This window comes from Phodopus roborovskii, unplaced genomic scaffold (assembly GCF_943737965.1).
Source record: "Phodopus roborovskii unplaced genomic scaffold, PHOROB, whole genome shotgun sequence".
In the NCBI taxonomy this organism is placed as follows: domain Eukaryota; kingdom Metazoa; phylum Chordata; class Mammalia; order Rodentia; family Cricetidae; genus Phodopus; species Phodopus roborovskii.
This window is the reverse complement of record NW_026126558.1, coordinates 3123087-3146059: the sequence shown is the minus strand read 5'-3', so window position 1 is coordinate 3146059 and position 22973 is coordinate 3123087. Positions and strand designations below refer to the sequence as shown.

General features: G+C 46.5%; 1 protein-coding gene across 1 annotated transcript in view; it reads left to right on the top strand.

The window, feature by feature from the left end:
* Positions 1–6105: 6105 nt before the first annotated feature.
* Map3k21 (mitogen-activated protein kinase kinase kinase 21) overlaps positions 6106–22973 on the top strand; it is a 34581-nt gene continuing 17713 nt past the window's right edge. Inside the window, exons 1-2 of the mRNA XM_051201606.1 lie at positions 6106–6965; positions 18912–19092. Coding sequence (XP_051057563.1) covers positions 6209–6965; positions 18912–19092 — 938 coding nt within the window. The 5' untranslated portion in view covers positions 6106–6208. The remainder of the gene's footprint in view (positions 6966–18911; positions 19093–22973) is intronic.

The window sequence follows — 22973 nt, the reverse complement described above, 5'->3', positions numbered from 1 at the left end:
CTAGCCTGAGATGCAATAGAAATGCAGAAGAGAGGAGAGGAGAAGAGGGGAGGGGAGGGGAGGGCAAGGCAGAGCAGGGCAGGGGAAGGGATTAGGTTTAATTTGGGGCTGGGAATATAGTTCAGCAGTGAAGAGCTAGCCCAGAGTGAACAAAGCCCTATGTTCAGTTCCCAGTGCACAAATACATCAGTAAATATTACATTCCTGTGCATACATAAGTACGTTTTAATCCATGATGTATTCATTTGTCCTGTTTGCTTTTCATCTAACCCTGGTAAAATACAAGTTCTGCAGTGGCTGGCACTTTGCCTCATCACTTGTTCTATCTCAAGCACCTAGAGAGCGCCTGTTGTCCTGTGTGTTGAGTAATCAGCCATGTCTTCCTCTCTGTCTGTCCTCTTGTGTTACAAACAGGGTTAGTGAGTGTATTTACTTGGTTTTAATTGTAGCATTGTTTACAGTAAATAAGAATACTGATGACAAAAGGGTGTAAGTTCCAATTAGTCTCTAGATACACAATTTATTTCCCAAACAAAAGTGTCTCAAGGGGCAGGAGAGATGCATCAGTGATAAAGAGAGTAGCAGCTCCTGCACAGGAGGGTTAGATCCCCTCACAGTCATCTAGAACCCCAGTACCAGGGGATTTAACACTCTTGGCCTCTGAGGGCAGCAGGCACACAAGTAGTGTGCAGATACATGCAGGCAAAATGTTCATCCACATAAAATTTAAAATATTCATACACATAAAATATTCATATACATAAGATTAAAGCACCATGACTTATCTTATTTTTTTTCAGTGCTAGGCATTGGATGTAGGGCCCTGTTCATGCCAGGGAAGCACTGTATCACTGAGGGACATCTCCAGCTCTTAGCATCATGGTTTTAGATATAATGTACCCTAGGGCCTTTGGAAGTCCCAACTCCAACTTTTCATTTTAATCATCTTGGGGATAGTTTTAATTTAGTCAGAAGAATAAAAATAATCTTTGATTCAGGAATATATACAAAGTATAAGCAAAACCACACACAGAAAGAATTATGCTGTGGATTTCTTGTTCTAATAAATAATAGGGTCCACCATAAATAAGACTAACAGGAAAATAATGCCACCATTTCTTAGCACAGATCATGGGCTGAGGTTTGGGAAGTTCAGTGAATGCTTGAAACAACCACATGGGAAAAACACTGCTGCTCCTCCATGTTAGAGAAGAAGTGATTGAGGAACAAAGATCAGGTTTTATATAGCTCTCACTGTCAATGCCAGGACTGGACGCTGGTCTGTTATCAGACTCCACTGTTCACCACAGGGCTGTGTCCCTGCTCATGATGAGTCATACTAAATTATAGCACACAGGTGAAACCACACACACACACACACACACACACACACACACAGAGAGAGAGAGAGAGAGAGAGAGAGAGAGAGAGAGAGAGAGAGAGAGAGAGAGTCTTGGGCTGTCCATATATCCAGAAATAAGCTCAAGATGGACTACTTCTGGCAGTTACATAGAAGCCAGCATTCCTCAGGAACCTGTGAAACAAGTTTTCGGTCCCCGAGAAGGAGTCATTTCCCTGACCTCTGGCAAAAGGGACATATGGCATATACCTGTGGCATTCATCAGTGTACCAAAACCCATGCTGGTCTCCAGGCTCCCTCAGTATCACAAGCACCTGTTCCACACTTCAGTGTCTATACTAGCATCCTAGTCCTTCTTGTCTACACTCCTCCCCCAGCTACTAGCCCACTGAATAATCCACATAATTTGTTCATGGGATGGGCTCTCTTTCTCTTTTTCTCCCTTCGGCCCCTCCCTCTCTTGATGTCCTCCTCCTCTTGTGCTTTCTTTCTGACCCCTCTCTCTCACTATGCTCTAGTGTCTGTCTCTTGCTACCTTGATATCTTCATTATTCTCTCCCACCTTCTCACTTCCTTAGCCCTGGCTGAGTCCAGTCTGCTTTATTCTCTCTCTCTCTCTCTCTCTCTCTCTCTCTCTCTCTCTCTCTCTCTTTCTCTCTCTCTCTCTTTCTGGACTCTTCCAGATGCCTCTGGACATTTCCTTTCTCTTGTTCACAATAAAACAAACAAAAGCACCTCTGGACATTTCCTTTCTCTTGTTCACAATAAAACAAATAAACAAAAGCAAAACAAAAACAAAACCCAACTTCCCCATAATAATGGAGGGGTCATGCCAACAGTTTCTTTACTCTGCTCACCTTCTTGCAATTCTATTTTCTGAACAGAAAAATAAAAGGGAAAATGGGTGTTATATATAAGTAAACATTTTTATATCCCCAGTAATTTTTTTTCAGAGTAAAATTTTAAATTACACTTGGGGAATGCATGTGTACACATGTAAATATGCCCGTGCACCATGCACACATGTGGAGGTCCGAGGACAATGTGAGCGGTCAGTTTTCTCTGCCACCATTTGGATCCCATGGATTAAACATGGGCCATTATGTTAAGCCATCTTACTGGTCCATTTTTCCAGATTTTAAAACACTCCTTCCTGCCCCTAGGTCCTGAGGAAATACTTTTCTTATTCCTTGGTCCTCTCTGGCTTCTAGTCTCTCTTGGGATTCAGTGCAGACTCCGTGGTAAGGTCATCTCTGCTCTGGTGTTCTTCCTCAGCTCTTCCCAGGTAAGTATATGTCCCTGTCCCTGAGTGGCATCAAGGCTGGAAACAGCATGTTTCCAGGTTGCCCCTGTCCATGTTCTCTTTCCATCCCTGGCAAGGTCTCACTCACGTTCCCTCTCTCCCATTAGAAATTCTTGTTTTGAGGGTGGTCAGCTTTCTTGGAATGTCAGTGCTGGCTGTCCTGTGACTAGGAGCCCAGGTCAGGCCAACAGATACGTGACACCACATGCCACTGACACCCCATGTCACCAACACTCAGTCTTGCACTGCGTTATAACCTCCTATGACCCTCAAGCCCTGTGTTTATCTTTAGAGTTATTTCCTCATGCCTGTAAGTGTTGACCCTCTCAGATCCCAAAGTCAAGGACAATTAATTTTCACTGTCTCTATTTCCTTACCCCTTCTGTTATCAGTTTGTATTGTGTGTGTGTGTGTGTTATTTTATGTTCGGGCCTGTGTGCCTAAGTGTATGTGCATCATGTGCATGCAGTACCTACAGAGGCCATAAGAGGACGCCAGACCCTTAGAGCTGGAATTAAGAGGCAGTTGTCAGCCACCATGCGAGTGTTGGGAAACCAACTCACATTCTCTGGAAGAGCAGCCAGTGCTCTTAACAGCTGGACCATCCTCCCAACCCCACATAAGTTTTGTGTTTAGAAGTTAAGCCCTCCCTTCATTGGCAACAGTCCCCCCTCTTCCTCAGTGGGACCCTGGCTCCTCTCTGAGTTGAGTGACAGTCCATGACAGAGAAGTTCTACGCTGTCATAACCCATGGAATTCCTATCAGACAAGAAACTGCTGGGGAAGCAGGCTTTGGAGGAGAAGTCACTTCTCACAAGCCTTTTCATGGAAGCCTTTGCCATCCTATCCTGGTGATGTGGTTTTATCCTTGTGTCAGTACAGTTTCCACAACCCTTTCCTCTTAGGGTGATTCACGCTCAACTTAAGTAAGCACCTGAGTCTTGCTCGTAGGTGAAAATCCACATTCCTTGTTGGAGGTAGAAGGCAACTGCAGTGTAAATATTAGAAGCCCAGAGGTTTAGGGCTGAAGAGATGGCTCTGTGGGTAAGAGCACCACTGCAAAAGCATGAAGACTTGAGTTTGGATTCCCAGGACCAAGACAAAAAGCCTGGTGTAGCCATCTCTGTGACACGGGTGTATCACAGGGAGATGAGAGCATCCCTGGGGCTTGCTGACTGCTGACCTAGCTCCAGGTTCAGGAAGAGATTTTTATCTCCCAAGCATAGGGCAGAGAAAGGTGATAACAGATGCTTCCTTCCAGATGCGTGCCCATGCGCGCACGCGCGCGCGCACACACACACACCACTAAAAACTATATACATAAAAATAATAAAAAGCATGTTTGTGAAGGGGGTGCTGGCAGATATCTCCTTGCTCTATAAGAAATGCTGAGCTTGGGGTACACACACCCCTAACCCCAGAGTTCAGAAGGCTGAGGCTGGAGCATTGCTGTGAGACCCAGGCCAACCCTGTGTTCTTAAGTGTGTACAAGGACAGCAGGGGGCTACGTGACAAAACCCTGCCTCCAAAAAGGAGTATTAATATTGGTGCCAACTACTGTTTCAGAATTGCTGCGCTTAAGTACTCTCCAGGCTCTTCACAGACACCCTGCGAGGAAAGCACCAGCTACTGCTGTTAACAATTTACAGATGAGCAAATTCAGACACTGAACAGGCAGCAGAAACAAAGCAAACTATCGAGACATTTAGTGTTAAGGCCCATCCTTCCTTGTCACTGGTCAGGACACCCAGGCTTAGTACATGATTTTGTGATTGTATTCTCTATTTGTTTTAAGCTCCATTGGTTGCATGCAGCACCCTGGTATCCTGGAACTCTCAGGGGCCACCAAGGGAGCTGAATGAAAAAAGAGATAGAAAGGAAAGGACGTGACTAGCTATGGTGGAGGAGAAAGCTTGTTACAGATATGAGGGAGAGCAGAGCCAGAGGCAGAGACCTGTGGGAGAGTCCAAATGCACATGGCCTGCAGTGTTGGAGAGTTCAGGGTAGGAGGTGGGGCAGGCAAGCCAGGAGGATGCTGTAACAGGTAAGGAGTGAGGGCAACCGAAGAACCTGGCGGCCAGCGTCCCCTTTGACTTGTTAAAGGCATCTCAGCCGCTAATCGCTAGTCGCGGTTTTGAAATTTAACTGTAGCCTACATCAGAGCCAGTAGGTGCAGCGGGGTACGCGTGACATGGATGCCTGACATGGCAGAGCTGAAGGCACAGGGATGCATCAGCTTTCTGAATTATGCAACTGTGGCTCGCTGCACTCGCGCTTCTGGAGACTTTCCATGCCTGTAGCCTGGTAAGACCAAGCACTCCCGGCCCAGAGACGAGCTTTTGTTCCTGGGATGATTTTCACTTCATATCTGGAGCGCTAGTGTCCTCATCTCTTCGTCTCCCTCTTTTCACAACCGAGTCCAACCATCCTCATGTACCAAGGTCTCTAACTTTCCGGAAATCTAAGAAGTCCCAGGCTTGCTCCGCCCTCCGGACACGTGAACGCGGCATTCCTAGGCCTGGAGGGCGGGCTCAGAATAGGACACAAATGGAGGGGAAAAGGATGACAGACTGGGGGCGGGGTCAGAATGGACCTAGAAAGCAGGTGCTGGCCCTTCAGGGCGGTTGAGGAGACCGAGTGACTTAGAAGACCGGAGGGCCCACTATAAATAATGGACTTGGAGCAGGATGGGAAGATTCTGGAGACAGGCGCTCGCCGGCCGTATTCACACTCCTAAAGGACCTGTTGAGGGTGACCTCGGGGTGAAGATTCAGGGTTACTAATGAACTCAGAGTGGAGGGAAGGGCCAAGAAGGCTGGCACCAGGGCTCGGTAAATGGACCTTGAGGTGTGGCTCCAGGAGCACCAATGAACTTGGAGAATGAACTTGGGTAGGGTGAGCACTAGGGAGGGGCTAATAACCTGGAGGGGTGGATCCAGGGGCGCCAATGAACTTGGAGAATGAAATTAGAAAGGAAGGGCAGGCACCAGAGGTGGAACCAGGGAGAGAGGACCCACCCAGTCCGGTCCCGGAGAGCAGAATTGGAGGGAAAGAAGTGTCCACTTGGTGGAATGGAAATACAAGGGGTGTATCAGGTCCAGGAGGCGGGTTCACGTTAGGCTCCTGGGCTAGTTTCAGGGGCTAATGAACCCGGAGGGCGGGACGGGCGCTAGGGCGGGACTAATGGACCTAGAGGGTGGATTCAGGGGTAGAGAAACTCAGCGGAGATAGGGCTGGTGCCAGAGGGAACCTGGAGGACCGAGTGAAAAGGAGGCGGGGCTGGAGGGGGGGTTACAGGGAATGCGCGGGAGTCCAAGGCAGGCTCAGCACCTGCCCTCTGCGCCAGTGGCTGAAGAAAAGAACTAGCTAAACAAGAGCCAGAGCCTAGGCCAGAGCCCTCGGGCAGTGGGCGTGACCTCTGTTGTCCCGTTCAGTCCCTGCACCCCTTTCCTGTTGGCTTGGACCGATGAAGTGCATCGTTGGAGACCGGGGAAACTGAGGTGGTGGCTGGCACTTGGTCCACCAGAGACCTCTCAATCGCCCCTATGGCGCTGCCTGGAGCCGAGGGCACGGCAGACGTTCCACTGTCCCCAACCCGTGGAGACTCGGGGTGCTCCTCAGCCGGGATGTGGACCGCGCTTTATGACTACGATGCGCGCGGCGAGGACGAGCTGAGCCTGAGACGCGGCCAGCTGGTGGAGGTGCTGTCCCAGGACGCCGCGGTGTCAGGCGACGAGGGCTGGTGGGCCGGCCAAGTGCAGAGGCGCCTGGGCATCTTTCCCGCCAGCTACGTGGCGCCTTGTGGCCAGGTGCCGCCGTCTGCGCCGCCCAAGCCGCGTCCCTGCTCACCATTGCACGTGGACTTCGAGCGCCTGGAGCTCAAGGAGCTGATCGGTGCTGGAGGCTTCGGCCAGGTGTACCGCGCCACTTGGCAGGGCCAGGAGGTGGCGGTGAAAGAGGCACGTCGGGACTCTGAGCAGGACGCGGCGGCAGCGGCAGAGAGTGTACGGCGAGAGGCGCGGCTCTTCGCCATGCTGCAGCACCCCAACATCATCCAGCTGCGGGGCGTATGCCTACGGCAGCCGCACCTCTGCCTGGTGCTGGAGTTCGCGCGCGGCGGGGCACTCAACCGCGCGCTGGCAGCCTCCGCACCCGATCCCCGAGCGCCAGGCCCGCGCCGCGCACGCCGTATACCCCCGCACGTGCTCGTCAATTGGGCGGTGCAGATCGCCCGTGGCATGCTCTACCTGCACGAAGAGGCTGTGGTGCCTATTCTGCACCGCGACCTCAAGTCCAGCAACAGTAAGTGAAGCAACCCAAGGAAAGGGGGGTGCCAGGAGCAAAGGTGGTGGGGGAGGTCTGCCCAGGACTCAGAGAGCAGGAAGACAGACACTGATTACCTTGCTTTAGGTCTGTTCATGCTCATCCTGGTGTTGTTACCTTTGTTTTTTTTTTTTTTTTTTTTTTTTTTTTTTTTTTTTTAAGACAGGGACAGGCTTGCTTGTAGATAAATTCTTGCTAAGCTCTGGACCTGTAGGAAACCCCAGGGAATGTTTATATGTCTGTGTAGGTCTCCCAACCCGTTTGTACAGAACTCTGCTAGCCCTGACCTTAAGCCTCCTGGCTATCATCAACCCTCATCCTCATTTCCTTCCACTTTACAAGTTTCCAATTCCCTTTTCCTGGTACATGCTGCAAACACAAGATTTCATGCATTTCAAGCAAGCACTCTGCCGGGGTGCTGTGCCCCCTCATCTCGCTGTGAACAAGGCTTCTTGTCATTGGGCTTTCCCAAAAGCATAACATTTAGATGCCTTTGTATATGAAACATGACCTTATTGTCCTTTGGAGAAATCTTTTTTTTGTGCCCATTTGGTTGAGAACAAGTGCACGGATCTCGTACGGTACTGGAAACCTGAAATGTCTGGTTGGTGTCAGTTACCTCATCTATAAGTCAGATTTTCCAGATGTTAGCAGAGAGCTGACATGTGATCTAAATACAAATCCTATTAAGATCTGCTGTGTAAGCGAGCTAGAAAGGGTTGTTGGTTGAAGTTGCCTTTTCCTAAGGAAGAGCCACCCCCCACCCCCAATGAAATGAAATACTAAAGGGTTCAGCCAGAGCTTGTGCTGACCAGTCAGTGTAGCATGCCCATCATGAAACCTGCTAGGACAGGAGCTAGCTGAAAGGACACAGTGTCTTCTGCAGAGAGACAGTAGCCAGGGGAATGGACGGTGCTTTTCCTATACACTAGCATGGATTTCCTTTCGCTATGAATCTGTCAGTAGGGAAACATACTTGAAAGTTACAAAACATATTCTCTCCGTTATGTAAATTATGAATAAATTAAATGTTGTAGATATGCATGAGCACTGGATGGCCGTTCCCCCCTCCCCCCAGCCTATCTAATTTAGGTCTCGGCTGCCCCAGGGATGAGGGACCAGTGTAAGGAAGCAGGTCGGGAAGAAGCAGTGGTGGTCCCTGCATGTCTCAGCTGACTGCGTGAAGGTCCCTGGGTGGTTCGCTTTAAGAACTGTGTTACTAACATGTAATATGTTTTTCTGTTGTGTGATGTATTTATGTATGTCCAGATGCACATTCGTGAGGTGGTGCATGTGTGTGTTCCTGCATGTGAAGGCCTGAAGTAAACCTCATGTGTCCTTCCTTAGGTGCCTTGCACCTTTTTATTGAAATAGAGTCCCACACATCTCTGGAATTCACCATATTTGGCTAAGCTGGTTGAGCCATGGAGCCCCATGGGTTCTTCTGTCTGGGCCTCCCCACTGCTGAGATCATAAGAGTCCACTGCCAGGCTGGGCTTTTTCTGTGTGTTCTGAAGATGGAAATCAGGGCCTGTCCTCACCACTACACAGCAAGCACTTCACTGATTAAGCCCTTCCTTCCCCTGTACCACAGCACCATCTTTAGGAGCTTATTTATGTGTGTACTTCATGCTTGGTAGTTTCTACTATTAACCCGCTCTGAGAACAGTGTATTATGTAGCCTGCTGCCACAGAACAAGGTCAGACTCCACCTGTCCAAAAGCCTGACCCGGGAGTGCCTCTGCAGATCAATGACAGTACATCATACCATCCCCTTCTCTGCAGGAGCTTCATGATAACACAGAACATTCTGCAAGTTAATTCTGCCCAAGTTAATGCTCAAGATGCATTAATCCTTACACCGAAGGTTTGAGGCTGTAGCTACTGCATTTTGCACTGTACCCAGTCTGGTTTGGTGGATGCCACTCTTTACTTTGTATGTGTGTGTAGTTGCAAGCACATACATGTGGAGACCAGAGAAAAACCTCAGGACTTTTTCATTCCTCCAGTACCTTTTACCTTTTGACTGAGACGAGATCTCTGATCTAGAAACTTGCTTATATTAGGCTAGGCTGACTGGCTTGTAAGCCTTGAAATTCCACCTGTTTCTTTTCCTGTGCTGGGATTACAAGTAGGCACCAGCATTCCCGGCTTTTACCTATGGGTTCTAGGACTCTCAGGCACACATGATTGCAAGCAAGTGCTTTACTGTCTGAGACATCTCACTAGTACTGGTTCAGTGCATCTTGAGGGCCACATCACATGTTCACCAGCAGTGCATGTTTGGTAGGTTGTGTAAAGGACAGGAGGACATGGGAACCCTTGCTTACACACTTTCATATAAAAAGGAAACTTGTAAAGAACTCCTAACACTTGGAAATCATTTTTAAAATAGGAAGTTACGTGGTTTCTGTTCACACCAGTCAACATTAGACTGCTGCATGTCGGGAGACACTTTGTACTTTGGAGGCAATTCCATCCTAACTTAGCTTTGGAAAATCTTTTGTATTCAGAACAAATACCCAAGCATCCTAGGGTATTTTTAATTCCTTTAAAGGCAGACAAGACTTCCTTTATTTTAAAATGTCACAATTGTAAGCAGTGGATTTATCTTAGTTCCTAGAGTGCTTTCTTAACATGGGGCTCCATCTCCAGCACCCCAGAAACTGGTCATGGTGGCAAATCCTTGTAGTCCCTGAACTCTGAAGGTAGAGGCTGGAGGATCAGAGGTTCAAGGTCATCCTAAGATATCATACTGAGTTTGAAGCCAGCTTGGGCCATTTGAGAACTTGTCTCAAAACACTAAAAAACTTAATACAAAAAAATGCAGTCTAAATGGATTAGTTGGCTAGACACTAACTTGGCCAAGGATTTATTGTGATATCGCCATAATTATAATTACTTAATTATAATGAAAAGAGATATTTGGATGTGGCCTACAGTGTTTAAATTACAGTGAGGCCCACAGGGTTCTGTCCTTGATGTCTGCTTTATCTGTTTGGTGAACAAATGAAGCATTTTGGAGTTCCCTGCTGTGTGGGAGGCTTTACCTTCTCACTCTCACTGTGGAGTGTAGCAGCATGGCTTTAGCAGGTTGTGTTTGAGTGCACTATTTGCTGATTGTGGCAGTGTGTTCTTGTCAGCAGTGCTTTGAGTCAATATTGGGCTTTTATTTCACTCTACAGTCAACCCACATGACTGAATGGTAGGGGAGGGCTTGCACCCCAGCCTGGCGGGGGTGGGGGCGGGGGGATTGCTGCTTAAACAAATGCTTGAGTTTCTTAAACGGCTTATACTTATTTCTCTTTCTCTTTCTTTCCTTCCTTCTTTCTTTCTGTTATTTATTTATTTATTTATTTATTTATTTATTTATTTATTGGCAGCGTTTCCTCTGTGGAATTGGCAGTCTTGGAACTCACTCTGTAGACCAGGCTGATCTCAAACTCACAGAGATACCCCTGCCTCTGCCTCCTGAGTGCTGGGATTAAAGGCATGGGCCACCATGCCAGGTGATTATGTACCTTTAGACAGATGTTCTTTTCTAGTGTATTTTAAGTCTTACTGCTTCTTGGGGACTTGTCTGTGATGAAGCCATTTCTGATTGATGACTACAGACTGAAAGCTGAGCCAGGTTGCAGGTGTGTGTGTGTGTGTGTGTGTGTGTATGTTTGTGTGTAGGCCAGAGGTCAGACTTAGGTGCCATTCTTTAGGATGCTGCTGCCTTGTTTTTTGAGACAAGGTCTTGCCAGTTTGGCCAGGCTTGCGGACTTGACCTTCTGGTCCCAGGGGTTTGGCTGTGTTCACTTCTCCAGCACTGGATTATAAGCAAGTGCCACCCATGCCTGGCTTTTTCATTTGGGTTCTAGGATATCAAACTCTGGTCCTTATGTTTGCACAACAAGTACATCCCCCAATGAACCATGACCCCAGCAAAACCCAAGTTGCAGGTTTTGAGTTTCATGGTGGTAAAGAAATGCTGGATCCCGAGACTCCTACAGAGCACAGCACAGCACAACACAGCACAGCACAGAGCAAGCATTGCTGGCTCAGCTGTCTGTTTGTCCTTGTGCCTTGCTGGAGAATGAAGCAAAACAGTTTTAAGGATCCGTGGAAACTGCCCCTTGCCCCATAGGGATGGAGCCCATGGTCTTCCCAGAAATTCCTCAGTCACTCCCTGAGCTGCTTCCTCAGACCTCCTCCTGTTTTTATTCTGAGACATGGTCTGGCCTTATAATGATGGCTGACCTTGAAAGAATTCTGTAACCCAGGCAAACCTTGAACTTTCTAATCCCAACCTCCCTAGCAGCTGGAATCATAGGTCTGAGCCAGCAGACCCAGCAGGTTTTATGTATGCATTCTTAGAGGATAAAAAGATCAAACAAAACGCCTTGTGTTCCAGGACACATCTAAACCTCCGTGGCCCTTTCTGGGTCATAGGAACACTGTGGCAAGGTAAGGGGCAGTGACAGTGTCTCTGCCATCAGAGTCTGGCAGTCATGCAGGATAATCTGCCAGGTAATCAAACTGGTGAGAGAGAGGGTGGTGGTGGTGGAGAGGGAACCATCTCAGAGCAGGGACCACAGGGAACTGTGAAGTATCCTGGGATGAGAGCTTGGGGCCAGAGGCACTTGCTCAGACCTGTGGGCTCATGGAACTCTGATGTCTCTGCCTGGGAGCCTGGGAGCATTTTGTGGCCAGAACTGGTGTGATCCGACTTGTGTGTTTATTTGTTTATTTATTGTATATATGTATTGTCATTGCTGGATGGAACACAGGGCTAGGCAAGTGTGTGCTATGCAAGTGCTCTACCACTAGGCTACATCCCCAGCCCTGACTCATGTTTTTATTGACTAGCTAATGAGCAGAAGGGATCAAGGTAGGTGTGAAGTGAGTGAAGGCAGTCATTGCTGTCCCATGAAAAGGGCTTCCAGGAATCTAGGGGTGAGACACACAGTGTAGTCCTTGCTTGCTCACATTAGCTTGTGAATGTTAAACATTACCAGAATCGTCAAGGATCAGGCCATTAACTTAATACCACTTAGATCTGAATTCGGTTTTTTTTTGTTTTGTTTTGTTTTGATTTATTTGTTTGTTGAGACAGAGTCTGATGTGTAACATGATGGCCTCACCTCTGTAGGTAGACAGGATGACCATGGACTTCTATCCTTCTGCCCTTACTTCCTGAGTGCTGGGATAATAAGCATGTGCCCGCCACCACACCCCTTTAGGCAGTGCAGGCGTGGGGTGGAATCTGAGCCTTCCTGCATGCTAGCCGAGCCAAGCACTCCACTAACTGAGCCACATTTCCAATCCTGGATTTGAATACATCATTGTCATCTCCTGGTGGCTGTGTGACCAGGGTCAAGTTACAGAACACCTGATTTGTGATGCTGTGTCCAGAAATCTTTTTCTTGGAGACCGACTCTAGTCCTGTGGGGAAAATCTGTTCCCTGGTTCTTAACACTTCAAAGGCAGTTGGGTAAACATTACCATGGAGGCAAATAGCATTGTAAGGAACAGTAACAGTTACAGGTGTGGCTGGATGGAAAGGCCACGGTGGAGTTGGTGGGAGGAAATGAGTCCAGTGTGGCCATGCACTGAACTTCAGTGTCACGCAAGGGTGTGTGTCCATAGAAAGCTGTGGAACAAGATGCCATTGTCCGCGCTTTGATGGTACAGTCAGAGATTGCCAGGATAGCAGCAGCAAAAATTAAGTGACCCTCAGACATCAACCTCACACTCATTTGCGTAATTTATAAACACACCACTGTGTATGTGTATATATATATATGTACATATATATGTATATATACATATATATTCATTTGGTTCACTGACTAGCTGAAGTTTTTCTTTTCTTTTTAAAAAATCTCCTTTATTTCTTTTTGATTTTGTATGTATGGGTATTTTGCCTGCATGTATATCAGCTGCATGCCTGGTGCCCATTAAGTCTTGAGAGGTTGTCAGACCTATGAAATGGGAGTTGCAGCTGGGCTTGAGTCACCTGTAGATGCTAGAATCAAACCTGAGTCCTTTGGAAGAGCAGCCAGTATTCCTAACTGCTGAGCCATCTCTCCAGTCCCAACTTTGTGTGTGTGTGTGTGTGTGTGTGTTTGTGGTCAGAGCATCTGTCCACTTTAGGGTTTTTTTTTTTTTTTTTCTTGAGAGAGGGTTTCTCTTTGGAGCTTGCCTGGAACTCGCTCTGTAGACCAGGCTGGCCTCTAACTCACAGAGATCTGTCTGCTTCTGCATCCCCAGTGCTGGGATTAAAGGTATGTGCTGCCACCACCCTGCTTGGTTTCAGTTTCTTGAGGATCTCTCATCCACAGGTACTTTACTGATGAAGCTGTCTCCCCAGCCCACAGCCTGCTCTCTATAATAGATGTCTCCACTGTTAACTTACTGAGCTGATAGAAATGCCCATATAGAGTTCTTATGCCATAAGCTGTGAACAGTTTTCCATGACAGTGGAATACTGTTGCAAAGGCTTACCTCATGCATTTGGTTTGTAAGTGATGTTGGGAGTGGGGAGAATCTATTTTTAGTTAACTGTATCTGGGTTTTCTTTAAATAAGTTTGTCTTCTTGTACCTAGTAAACACATTCATTCATTCATTCATACATACATACACAGGGCTATTTATTGGCTGTATATTAGGTGTCAGAATTCCTTCCAGGCTCTTGGCTCTCTGTAGTGGACAAAGTCTAAACAAGTTCCTTGCCCTAGTGCATGAGACAGACATTAAATCAGTTGGCTGGTGAATAATGCTTAGCCTAAGTGCTTAGGCTGGAAGGGAGATGATAGTCAGGTATGGTGAGCTCATACTTGGAATAGTAGGATTTGGGAGTATGAGGCAGGAGGATTGCTGGAAGCTACATGGTGAATTTCATGTCAGCCTGGGCATATAGTGTAAGACCTTCTCTCAAAACAAAAATAAACAACAGCAAGAAAGCTGTGCATGCTAGCCCAGGCAGGATAGCCAGCCTGGGCTACAAAATGAGACCCCGTCTCAAGGAAAGCAAAGAGATTGCACATTATTTTAGGGCAAGCAGCAATGTTCTAGATTGTCCTCCTCATCAGTGGGCTTTTAGGAAAGTCCTGAGTCTTGAGGAGGAAGTGTCTAGGAAGAATCACGTTCTTGTGGAAGGTGGAGGAAGCTGTGTCTAGGTTCTTAGCAGGGAGTTGGCATGGGGGCTGGTGGTGAAAAGAAGAAGAGAACACCTGTCAAAACCCTGGGTTCTACTGACGTGTCACGGGAGGGTTTGAACAAAGCTGTGTGCGGTCTCATGTTGTCTTGTGTATGCTTTTATTTATTTGAGTGTCACAGGCATCGAACGGTTTGAGATCAGATGCAGAGAGCCCCGGTGGAGTGAAAAGTCCCTGAATCAGAATGAGGGAGGGCAGGAGTGGAGTCAGAAAAGCCAGGGGTCTGGAGATCTTTTGGGAAGAGGGGATGCAAGCAGGAATAGCTTGGAGGTGAATCAAGGCAGAGAAGGGGTTCTCTAAGGCCAGCAGAGGTGGGCTAGGGCTAGGCTTCGGGGAGCAGTGTGCTCTGAGGACACCTGCTTGGCTGTAAATACTTTTACAGCCTCTTCCTTTGTGAGGGCAGAGGTGAGTGGTTTTACACTTGGCAGGTGATATAAGGTGGGAACTTAAGGTAATTTCTCCTCCTCCCAACCAGACCTGCTGTACAGTCTTGGTTATTTGGTTACCCATTTAGCCAACAAAGATACAACAAAACACATGAAAATGCCAGGTCAAGTTGCAACGCTCCCAGCATCCACAAGGTGGCTCCAGTTCTAGGGGATCTGAGTTCCTGTTTGGGCCTCTGAAGGCACTGGAGAGGTACATGGTGTACATATGTACGTGTAGACAAAAACACTTGCACATACAGTGGAAATAAATCTTTAGAAGAAAAGAGCGAACCTTCCAGTCAAGTTAGGGGGTTCTTTATATATTCTTCAATACCTAATCAGATCCAGTTGGAGTGAAAAATGCATGGAGGAGTTCAGAGAGCCTGGCTTATTGTAAGGTTTTCACACAGTGAGCAGGTGCTGGGAGGTGGGGACACCGAGACGATGCTCTGGTTTTCATTTTGTTTTAAAATTTGCAATGACCCTGGATACCAGAATTGTTAGAACATGGGGTTCATGTGGGGAATACAAGAAAGAGCTGGAAAGATCTTGTCAAAGTATGGCAAATGAAAGCCAAGCCAGAGTCAGGTCCTTCCTCCATGGCTCAGGGGACAAGGTGTGAGGAGGGAAGTAGATTGAGATCAGAAGAAATTGGTATAGTAAATGCAGACAGCTTCCTTCCATTCCATACCCAGTGCTCCCTACTGTGTGCAAAACGGACATCCATCAGCTGACCTTGTGACCCTGGACCGAGATCAATGGTGCTTGTAAATGTGTTCTACTTTGTTCCTTTTCTGCACTTGCTAATTTTTTTTTTTAAATAATACGTTCCTAGTTAAAGATTAATTGAGGCCCATCTGTCTCAGAATAGAGTCTGGATTCAGTGATCCCATAAATGTTGGAGAAACAGAATGGGTAAGCTGTAATTGCTTTAAAAACATGCTTCATGCCAACAAATTCACAAAGGCCAAGAGAAGACTTCAGAGAGGCTGGAGGACTCTCCGCCGCATGACTGGGTGGGTAGCCCAGGGCAAGGCTGGGCGCTGAAGAATTGAAGCCCACAGACAGGAAAATGAGCTCTTGCTGCAGTCTCAGATGAGGCTCTCAAAGGCCCCCAACTCAGCTGCTAAGGAGAATGAACACTTCTGAGGCCAGGAAGCCCACCTGCTTGATACGACTCTATCAGTCGTGGCCAGACACCCACCCCTGCCTATGGCTGTCTCTACATTGAGGGACCGGAAATGGAAGTAGGCACAACCTGTGTGCACCTGAAACCTGGCGAGACCTGGAGGGATGCCCAGGTCTAATTTACCTGTTGAGGTGGCAAGTTGTGGTTTCGGTCACATTGCCCAAAAGATAAGGAATTTCAGGAATTCTGCCATGCCAGTTGGAAGCAGAGTCCCACACAATGGGCCTTTTATGGAGCCCTGGCCTACAGTTGGTACTGTGGTGTTATTTTAACTTGTTTTGTGTTGAGCTGGAGTGTGCAGTGCCAGTTGCTAGGGGAACTTTGGACTGGGGAAAAAGAGAGGCTGGCTTCTAAACTGTGGCAGGACAACTGCTAGCATAGGCCACCCTCCCACCGGGAAGGAAGCTGGCTTATTGCTGGCCAGAGCCTAGTTTTCCTCCTAGCTGCTCTCCTGTGTTGTGGAGTTCACACTCTGCCCTTCACATGTGCTGTGGATCTGAGGGCAAGGACTATTCTGAGGTCCCTTTTCATTGCTGCTGTGTCTTCAGCATTAGTGACCACTCATGGTTGTGATCCAATTCCAGATGACACCTTTAAGGGAAGAAGGGTTTATTTTCTCATAGTCCAGGAGACAGTTGAATTCTGCCATGATGGAGAAGGCGCAGCAGCAGGAGTGTGAGGCAGCTGGCCTCTTTCTGTCCATGGACAGAAAGCAGTGTGACTGAAGTGTGGCCAAACTCTAAAGCCTCAAGGCCTGACACCCTGCCCCCCACCCCCCATAATTTCCTTTCTTTCCTCCATCTAGGCTCCACCTCCTGCAAGTTCTACAACCTTCCAAAACAGTGCTGCCAGCTCAGGACCAAGTGTTGAAGCATATGGTTTGGGGTCATTTCTCATTCAGACCACACCTTCCTGTCCACTTGTTACAGGAATGAGACAGATAATGAACAGAAAAGAGTACAGTTGTGAAATCGGTTTACATGACGGCAAGCAGTTCCCATCCCTGGGCCTTTATAGAAGAAAGATCATTATTCCTTGCAAATGAAGCTAGTGATAGTGTAGGGGAAAATGGAAGCTGGCAAATTGGTAGTAATTGGTGTTGGCTTCTGTGGTTAAGAGTGCCCACTGAAAGATTTAGGGGCTACACCTCCTTTTCTGTTTGTTTATTTGTTTGTTTTTTTGAGACAGGGTTTTTCTGTGTAGCTTTGGAAGCTATCCTGGCACTTTGTAGCCCAGGCTGGCCTCGAACTCACAAAGATCCACCTGCCTCTCCCTCCCAAGTTCTGGGATTAGAGGCGTGAGCCACCAACGCCCAGTGACACCTCTTCCTCCTCCTCCTCTTCTTCTTCTTTTAAAATAGGATTTATTTTTCTTAAAATTCACAAGGACAAAATAGGCTTTTAGCTTATAGGGAGGTACTGTTCAAGCACCCTTCCAGTCAGCAGGCATCTTTGGTTGTCTTGCCTGCTTGGGACAACATGGTATGGCTGGAGGAATTCAGAGATCCTCCATACAGACACTCTGTGCATGGCCCTGGGATCTTGGGTGGCATTTTTAGGCTATAAACTGGAAGTTTTAATTCTTCCCTGACTGACTGGCATCTTAAGAGTTGAAATGTGTGGAAATGGCTCTGCTCAGCAGGAGATGGCTGACTGTAGTTTTACTCTTAGAATGGGTGATACATTGTGGGGGCATGGAGTTCAGTGTTGCTGTGGGGACTTGGGGGGAGTGCTAAAACAGTTTCTGGAGTTAAGATTTATATGTAGTTGCACAAAAGATGGACAGGTATCAGCAAGCTTGGGCTGAACTCGGCCCTTTGCCTCTGATGGGTTTGCCTTCTGAATTTCCAATTTCATGAAGTCATGGTATCTCACAAATTATCTTCATGGGTTCAGATGTCTGTGAGAGTTTTGCAGAAGGTTTTTGATAATGAGCTATGTTAATGGGTAATCTATTGGTGGCAATCTCTCGTGCATCCAGCAGGAAAGATACTCTGCTTTGGTTAGGACGGAATTTCTTGGAGTGAAACATTTATTTATTTTTCTGTCATGTTTTCTTTGATAACTGATCCTAGCTGAGATATCTTGGTAAAAGACTCTTGCCCCTAAGAATCATTTACTTTCTTCCGAAGCTGCATCGTGCTGGAAGATTTTCTTAAAACTTTACCTAGTAATTGCTGTAAGTTAAACAAAGTGGCAGAAAGCAAATTCATTTTCCCTGACTCAAGCAGCTACCATGAGATTGTATTTTGCTTTTTTTTTTTTAAACCTAAAAGATTTGGTAATATTATGTTCACACTACAATGAAAACTACATTTTAAAATTTTACTTTTCCCCTCCAAAATCATTCTTTTTGCTAGGAAGTTGGGGCAGGGTTTCCTTGTTAGGCTCAGCACTGTGACTTCCTGGTGAAATAGAACAAAAAACACAGAACTGACAAGGACCCCCTTCTGCTTTCACCTGTCTGGCTGAGTCACGCCAGGCCAAGTGGGCACCATTACAGAGTGAGTGGGAGTTCTCAACATTGGCTTCCAGGTATCATGGACATGTGACTTCTCCCCATGAGTGGCCTCATTTCAGAAGCAGATCCCATGGATATCATTCCAGGAGGAGGAGGGCCATTCCCATGGTGTGCTGGATCATACTGGGTGTGCAATGTTCAGGAGATTGATGGGGGGAGGCATTGATGTACAGGCAGAGGAGCAGAGAATGGAACTGGAAATAGCTTTCTTTGTTGACATGCATCTGAGAGCCATGGGTAGAACATGTACTGTAGTCACAATGTATGCCTGGGCTATCTAATCCAAGATTGTGTTTTAGATGCTATTGGAAAGGGCTGGGGCTGTAGCTTAGTGGTAGAGTACTTCCTTGTGTGCATAAAACTCTAGGTTCCTGGTATAGTGAACCAAAGATAGAGGGTAGTGGAAGGCAGGTGTGAATACAATCGTGGTGTGTTGTATACAAGTATATATGGTTAAATATAAATTTTAAATGGAAAGAGTTTTGCTATTAAAAATATAAAACAAAACAGAACAGATGACTTAGAAGAATTGGGATGGAGTGGAACCATGTGCTGAGGTCCTTTCCACCCTTATCTCTGCAGTTTTGCTGCTGGAGAAGATAGAACATGATGACATTTGCAACAAGACACTGAAGATCACGGACTTTGGGCTGGCAAGGGAGTGGCACAGAACTACCAGGATGAGTGCAGCAGGGACCTATGCCTGGATGGCTCCTGAGGTCATCAGGTCCTCCCTGTTCTCCAAGGGCAGCGACATCTGGAGGTGAGCATACACACCTTTGCTTTGTCTATCTGCAATTGTTGGTTGTTGTTGTATTTGATCATGGAAGCTGCAAGCCTTCGTGATTCTGCCGTGAATAGCAAAGTGCTTTGTGAGTGTGTTGATCCAGATGTGTGTTGCAGAATATTTGTTTAACTATGTAAAGATGTATTGCATTTGCTTATGCTGTGGAATATTTGTTTAACTATAAAAAGATGTATTGCATTTGTTTAGTTGTGTAAAGATGTGTTACTGTTTTACCTTGCTTGCCTAAGGTAACTAATTGGTCTAATAAACAGCTAAAGAGCAGATAGTGAGGGAGGAGGTATAGGTGGGAGTTTCAGTCAGGGAGAGTAATGAGGAGGAGGAATTTAGGCTCAGAAAAGAAAGAAAAAGAGATGCCAGGGAGCAGCCAGCCAGACATGGAGGAAGCAGGAAAGTAAGACATGCAGAATGCAAGAAAAATAAAAAGATTAATAGCCTATGCTAAAGTCGAGCATTCATAAATCTCTATGTCTTTAATTGGGAGCTGGTTGGAGGCCCAAAGAAAATCCCAACTACAAATATGATGACAAGAGACTGTTATTTGGCTTTCTGTTGTGTGATATGATCTCTGGGGTAATTAGGGTAAATGAGAAAAGCTTGTTTTGGTTCAGGGTTTCGGAGGTCTCTGTTCATGGATACTTGAACTCATCATTTTAGTCTGTGAAGAGGTACAACATCATGGCTGGAAGCTTGTGGTAGACTTAAGGTGCTTCCTTCATGCCTCCCAGGAATCAGAAAGAGGAGAAGAGGCTGATGCACCTCCCTTGATGAGGTCCCACTTTCAAAAGGTTCTGCTACCTCATCTGGGGCCAAAGCTCCAACACATTAGCTTTAGAGGGACATTTATGAACCATCCTCTAGCCTCCACCTGGTCTCATCTCATGATGCAAATGGGTTTATCCAATCTCAAGGACTGTATAGTTCTATGTTCAAAGTCTTTTCTGAGACTCAAGGCAAAGGCCTCTGAGTGTTGTTGTGTTTGCATGTGTTTTAGTGTATGTGCATATGTGTTATTAAGTGTGTATATCTATTATTAAATGTGTGCATGTGTGGTAAGTGTGTGTAATTAAGTGTCTTAGTGAAAGTAACTGTTGCTATGAGAGACACCATGACCATGGCAACTCTTACAAAGAAAACATTTAATTAAGGTGGTGGCTTACAGTTCAGAGGTTCAGTCCATTATCATCATGATGGGGGGCTTGGCAGCATGCAGGCAGATGTGGTGCTGGCTACATCTTGACCAGAAGGCAGCAGGACATTGACAGTCACACTGAGGGAAGCCTGAGCAAAAAAGCCCACCCCTACAGTGACACACTTACTCCAACAGGGCCACACCTAATAGTGCCACTCCCTTTGGGGGGGCATTTTCTTTCAAACCACCACATTAAGTATGTGTGTATGTGTGTATATGTGTATGATTGTGTATACATGTGTTACTAAATTTGTGTTACTGTGTGTTCATGTGTGTGTTAAGTGTATGCACATGTGTGTGCTATTAAGTATGTGCATGCATGTGTGTATGTATTGGTAAGTGTGGAGGTGAGAGGTTGGTACTGAGTGTCTTCCACTATCTTTATCTTATCTTTTGAGATAAGACTCGAGCCTGGAGCTCACTGATTGGTTTGACTGGCTCGTGAGCAGGTCTCTGGAATCCACCTTCTGCTGGAATTACAGATATGTGAGACCACACCTGACTCTTCTATCTGGGTGCTGGAGATCTGAACACAGGTCCTCATGCTTGAGAAACCCACACTAATCCAGCCCTCAAACAAAACAACAACAACAACAACAGCAAAACTCTTAGCTGTGATCTCCTTGAGAAAAAGAAAGTTATACACTTCTGAGACAAAATGACACACCAAGCATTCTCCTCTGGGAAGAAAGGAGAAGAAAATAGCAGGGAGGGACAGACCAAAGTAAAAGTGAGCCCAGCCAGCGGCCACCCACAGATGTCCGTGTCTGAAGTCTGGAGCACATGTCAGCAGAATGTGGCTTGGGCAGCCCTGATTGTTAGGTTCTGTGAACTGCTGCTCTTGTGGTTTATCTCCTGAGCTGGCTCTGCTTGCTGCCTGTAGCTTCCCTTGGTGTCTCTTAACTCCAGAAGGTCTCCATTACATGTTCTTCATTTTCTAGCTCCACACTTTGCCCTCTCAGGGACGGCAAGACTTCCAGTTGTTCCAGTGTGAATCCTTGTTTTCTTAATGTCCATAATCTCTTTAACAATTAGGTCTGCCTGCCATGTGGATATGTGACCTTTTTGGCTAAACTGCAAGTGTTTACAATATTTCCGCTGCCTTTGACTCCTGGTCCAAATTGCTAAAAGCAGTTGGTGATAACCATGCCACAACCCCAGTGTTAGGCTGTGTTGCAATTTTCTCTGTCAGATTATTGAGTCTCCTGCCTTCAAATTTCAGCCTCATTCAAGGTCTCAGGATGGGGGCAAAATGTAGACATTGCTAGAATGTAACTCAAGTGGTTTGTAGGGTGATTTCTGCCGGAGTCCTCATGAGCACAGCCGTTACTGGCACATTTCCTTCAGCATCTTCATCTTGAGTCCCAATAGAAGAAGTGACTCTCAGAACTCCAGCTTTCTCTATGCCCTTTTACAGACTTTATCAAAGGCATTTGAACCACACTGTTAGGTTCCTCATAGCAGTGACTCGTGTTTTCTGTATTAGTCAGTTTTCTGTGGCTGTGACAAAATTCCTAAGATAACCAACTCTTAAGAAGGGATTTTTTTTTTTTTTTTTGTCTTTTTAATTTCAGAAAGCTCACAGTTTGAGAGTTTTCTTCCCATGAGCCTTTGGCTCTGTTGTCTCTTGGGCCTGTGGTGAAGCAGAGCATCATGGGTAACAAAGCTGCTCACGCTCTGGCAACAAGGAGGGGGTGGATGACACTTCCATGTATCATGCTGGGCTCAGTGGTGCACACCATGGTGTGAATAGAGGTTGCATCCTCATGTCTCCCCACCATGGTAGACAGGACACTCTGAAACTGTGAGTGAAGGGAAATCCTTGCTCTGTCCGGTAGGGGGTTTCTTTCAGTTTTTGTCATAGTGACAAGGAAGCTAATGTGCAGGATAGGTAAGAGAATCTTTTTTTGAACCAGGTTGTGTCAAACTCACAAAGTCGCAATCAACACTTTAATCTTTGTGTACACTAGAAGTCACACTCCTCGCTTCCACACATGAAGTCCTTGGGGAAGATATTTGCCAAATCAGCCAGAGAGCGGTCATTTACCCCCAAAGCAGTCATACTCTGTTGTATGAGTAGGCACATTTGCTTGGCAGGTTTGTCTTGGCAGGTAAATTGATGGACTTGAACAAAATTATATTGAGTGAGATGACCCAGGCAAGAAAAAGGAATGCTGTACGTTCTCCCTGCTAGTTGAATGTAGCTTCTAATCTAATTGTAGTAGTGTGGAAGTCAGGACATTAGAAGGGAGCTGTTGGGAGAGGTGGGAGAGGATGACTTCACAGAGGGGGATAGCAGAACTTAGGTAGTATTTGAGTAGAGGTGGGACTGGGGGTGGGGATGTTTAAAGCAGGTAGGGGAAGCGAAGACACAAGGGGGTTGGGGAAAGGATTACCCAAAAGTGAAGGACATGAAAAAGCCACATAGAAACCTACTCTCCTATAATCAAAGTAATATATAATGTATGAAAAAAAAAGAAAGACTTTGGAAGGAGATACTCTACTAGTAACTGCTATGAGTTGAAGCGAAGATTCTTTTGTGTCCTGGGGACACATCTTAAGAGCTTCCCTGTCGTGACTTAGTCAGGCCCTCTGAGGACAGAGCTGAGCATGTGTATTCTATAAAGCAATGAGGATCTTGTCATGG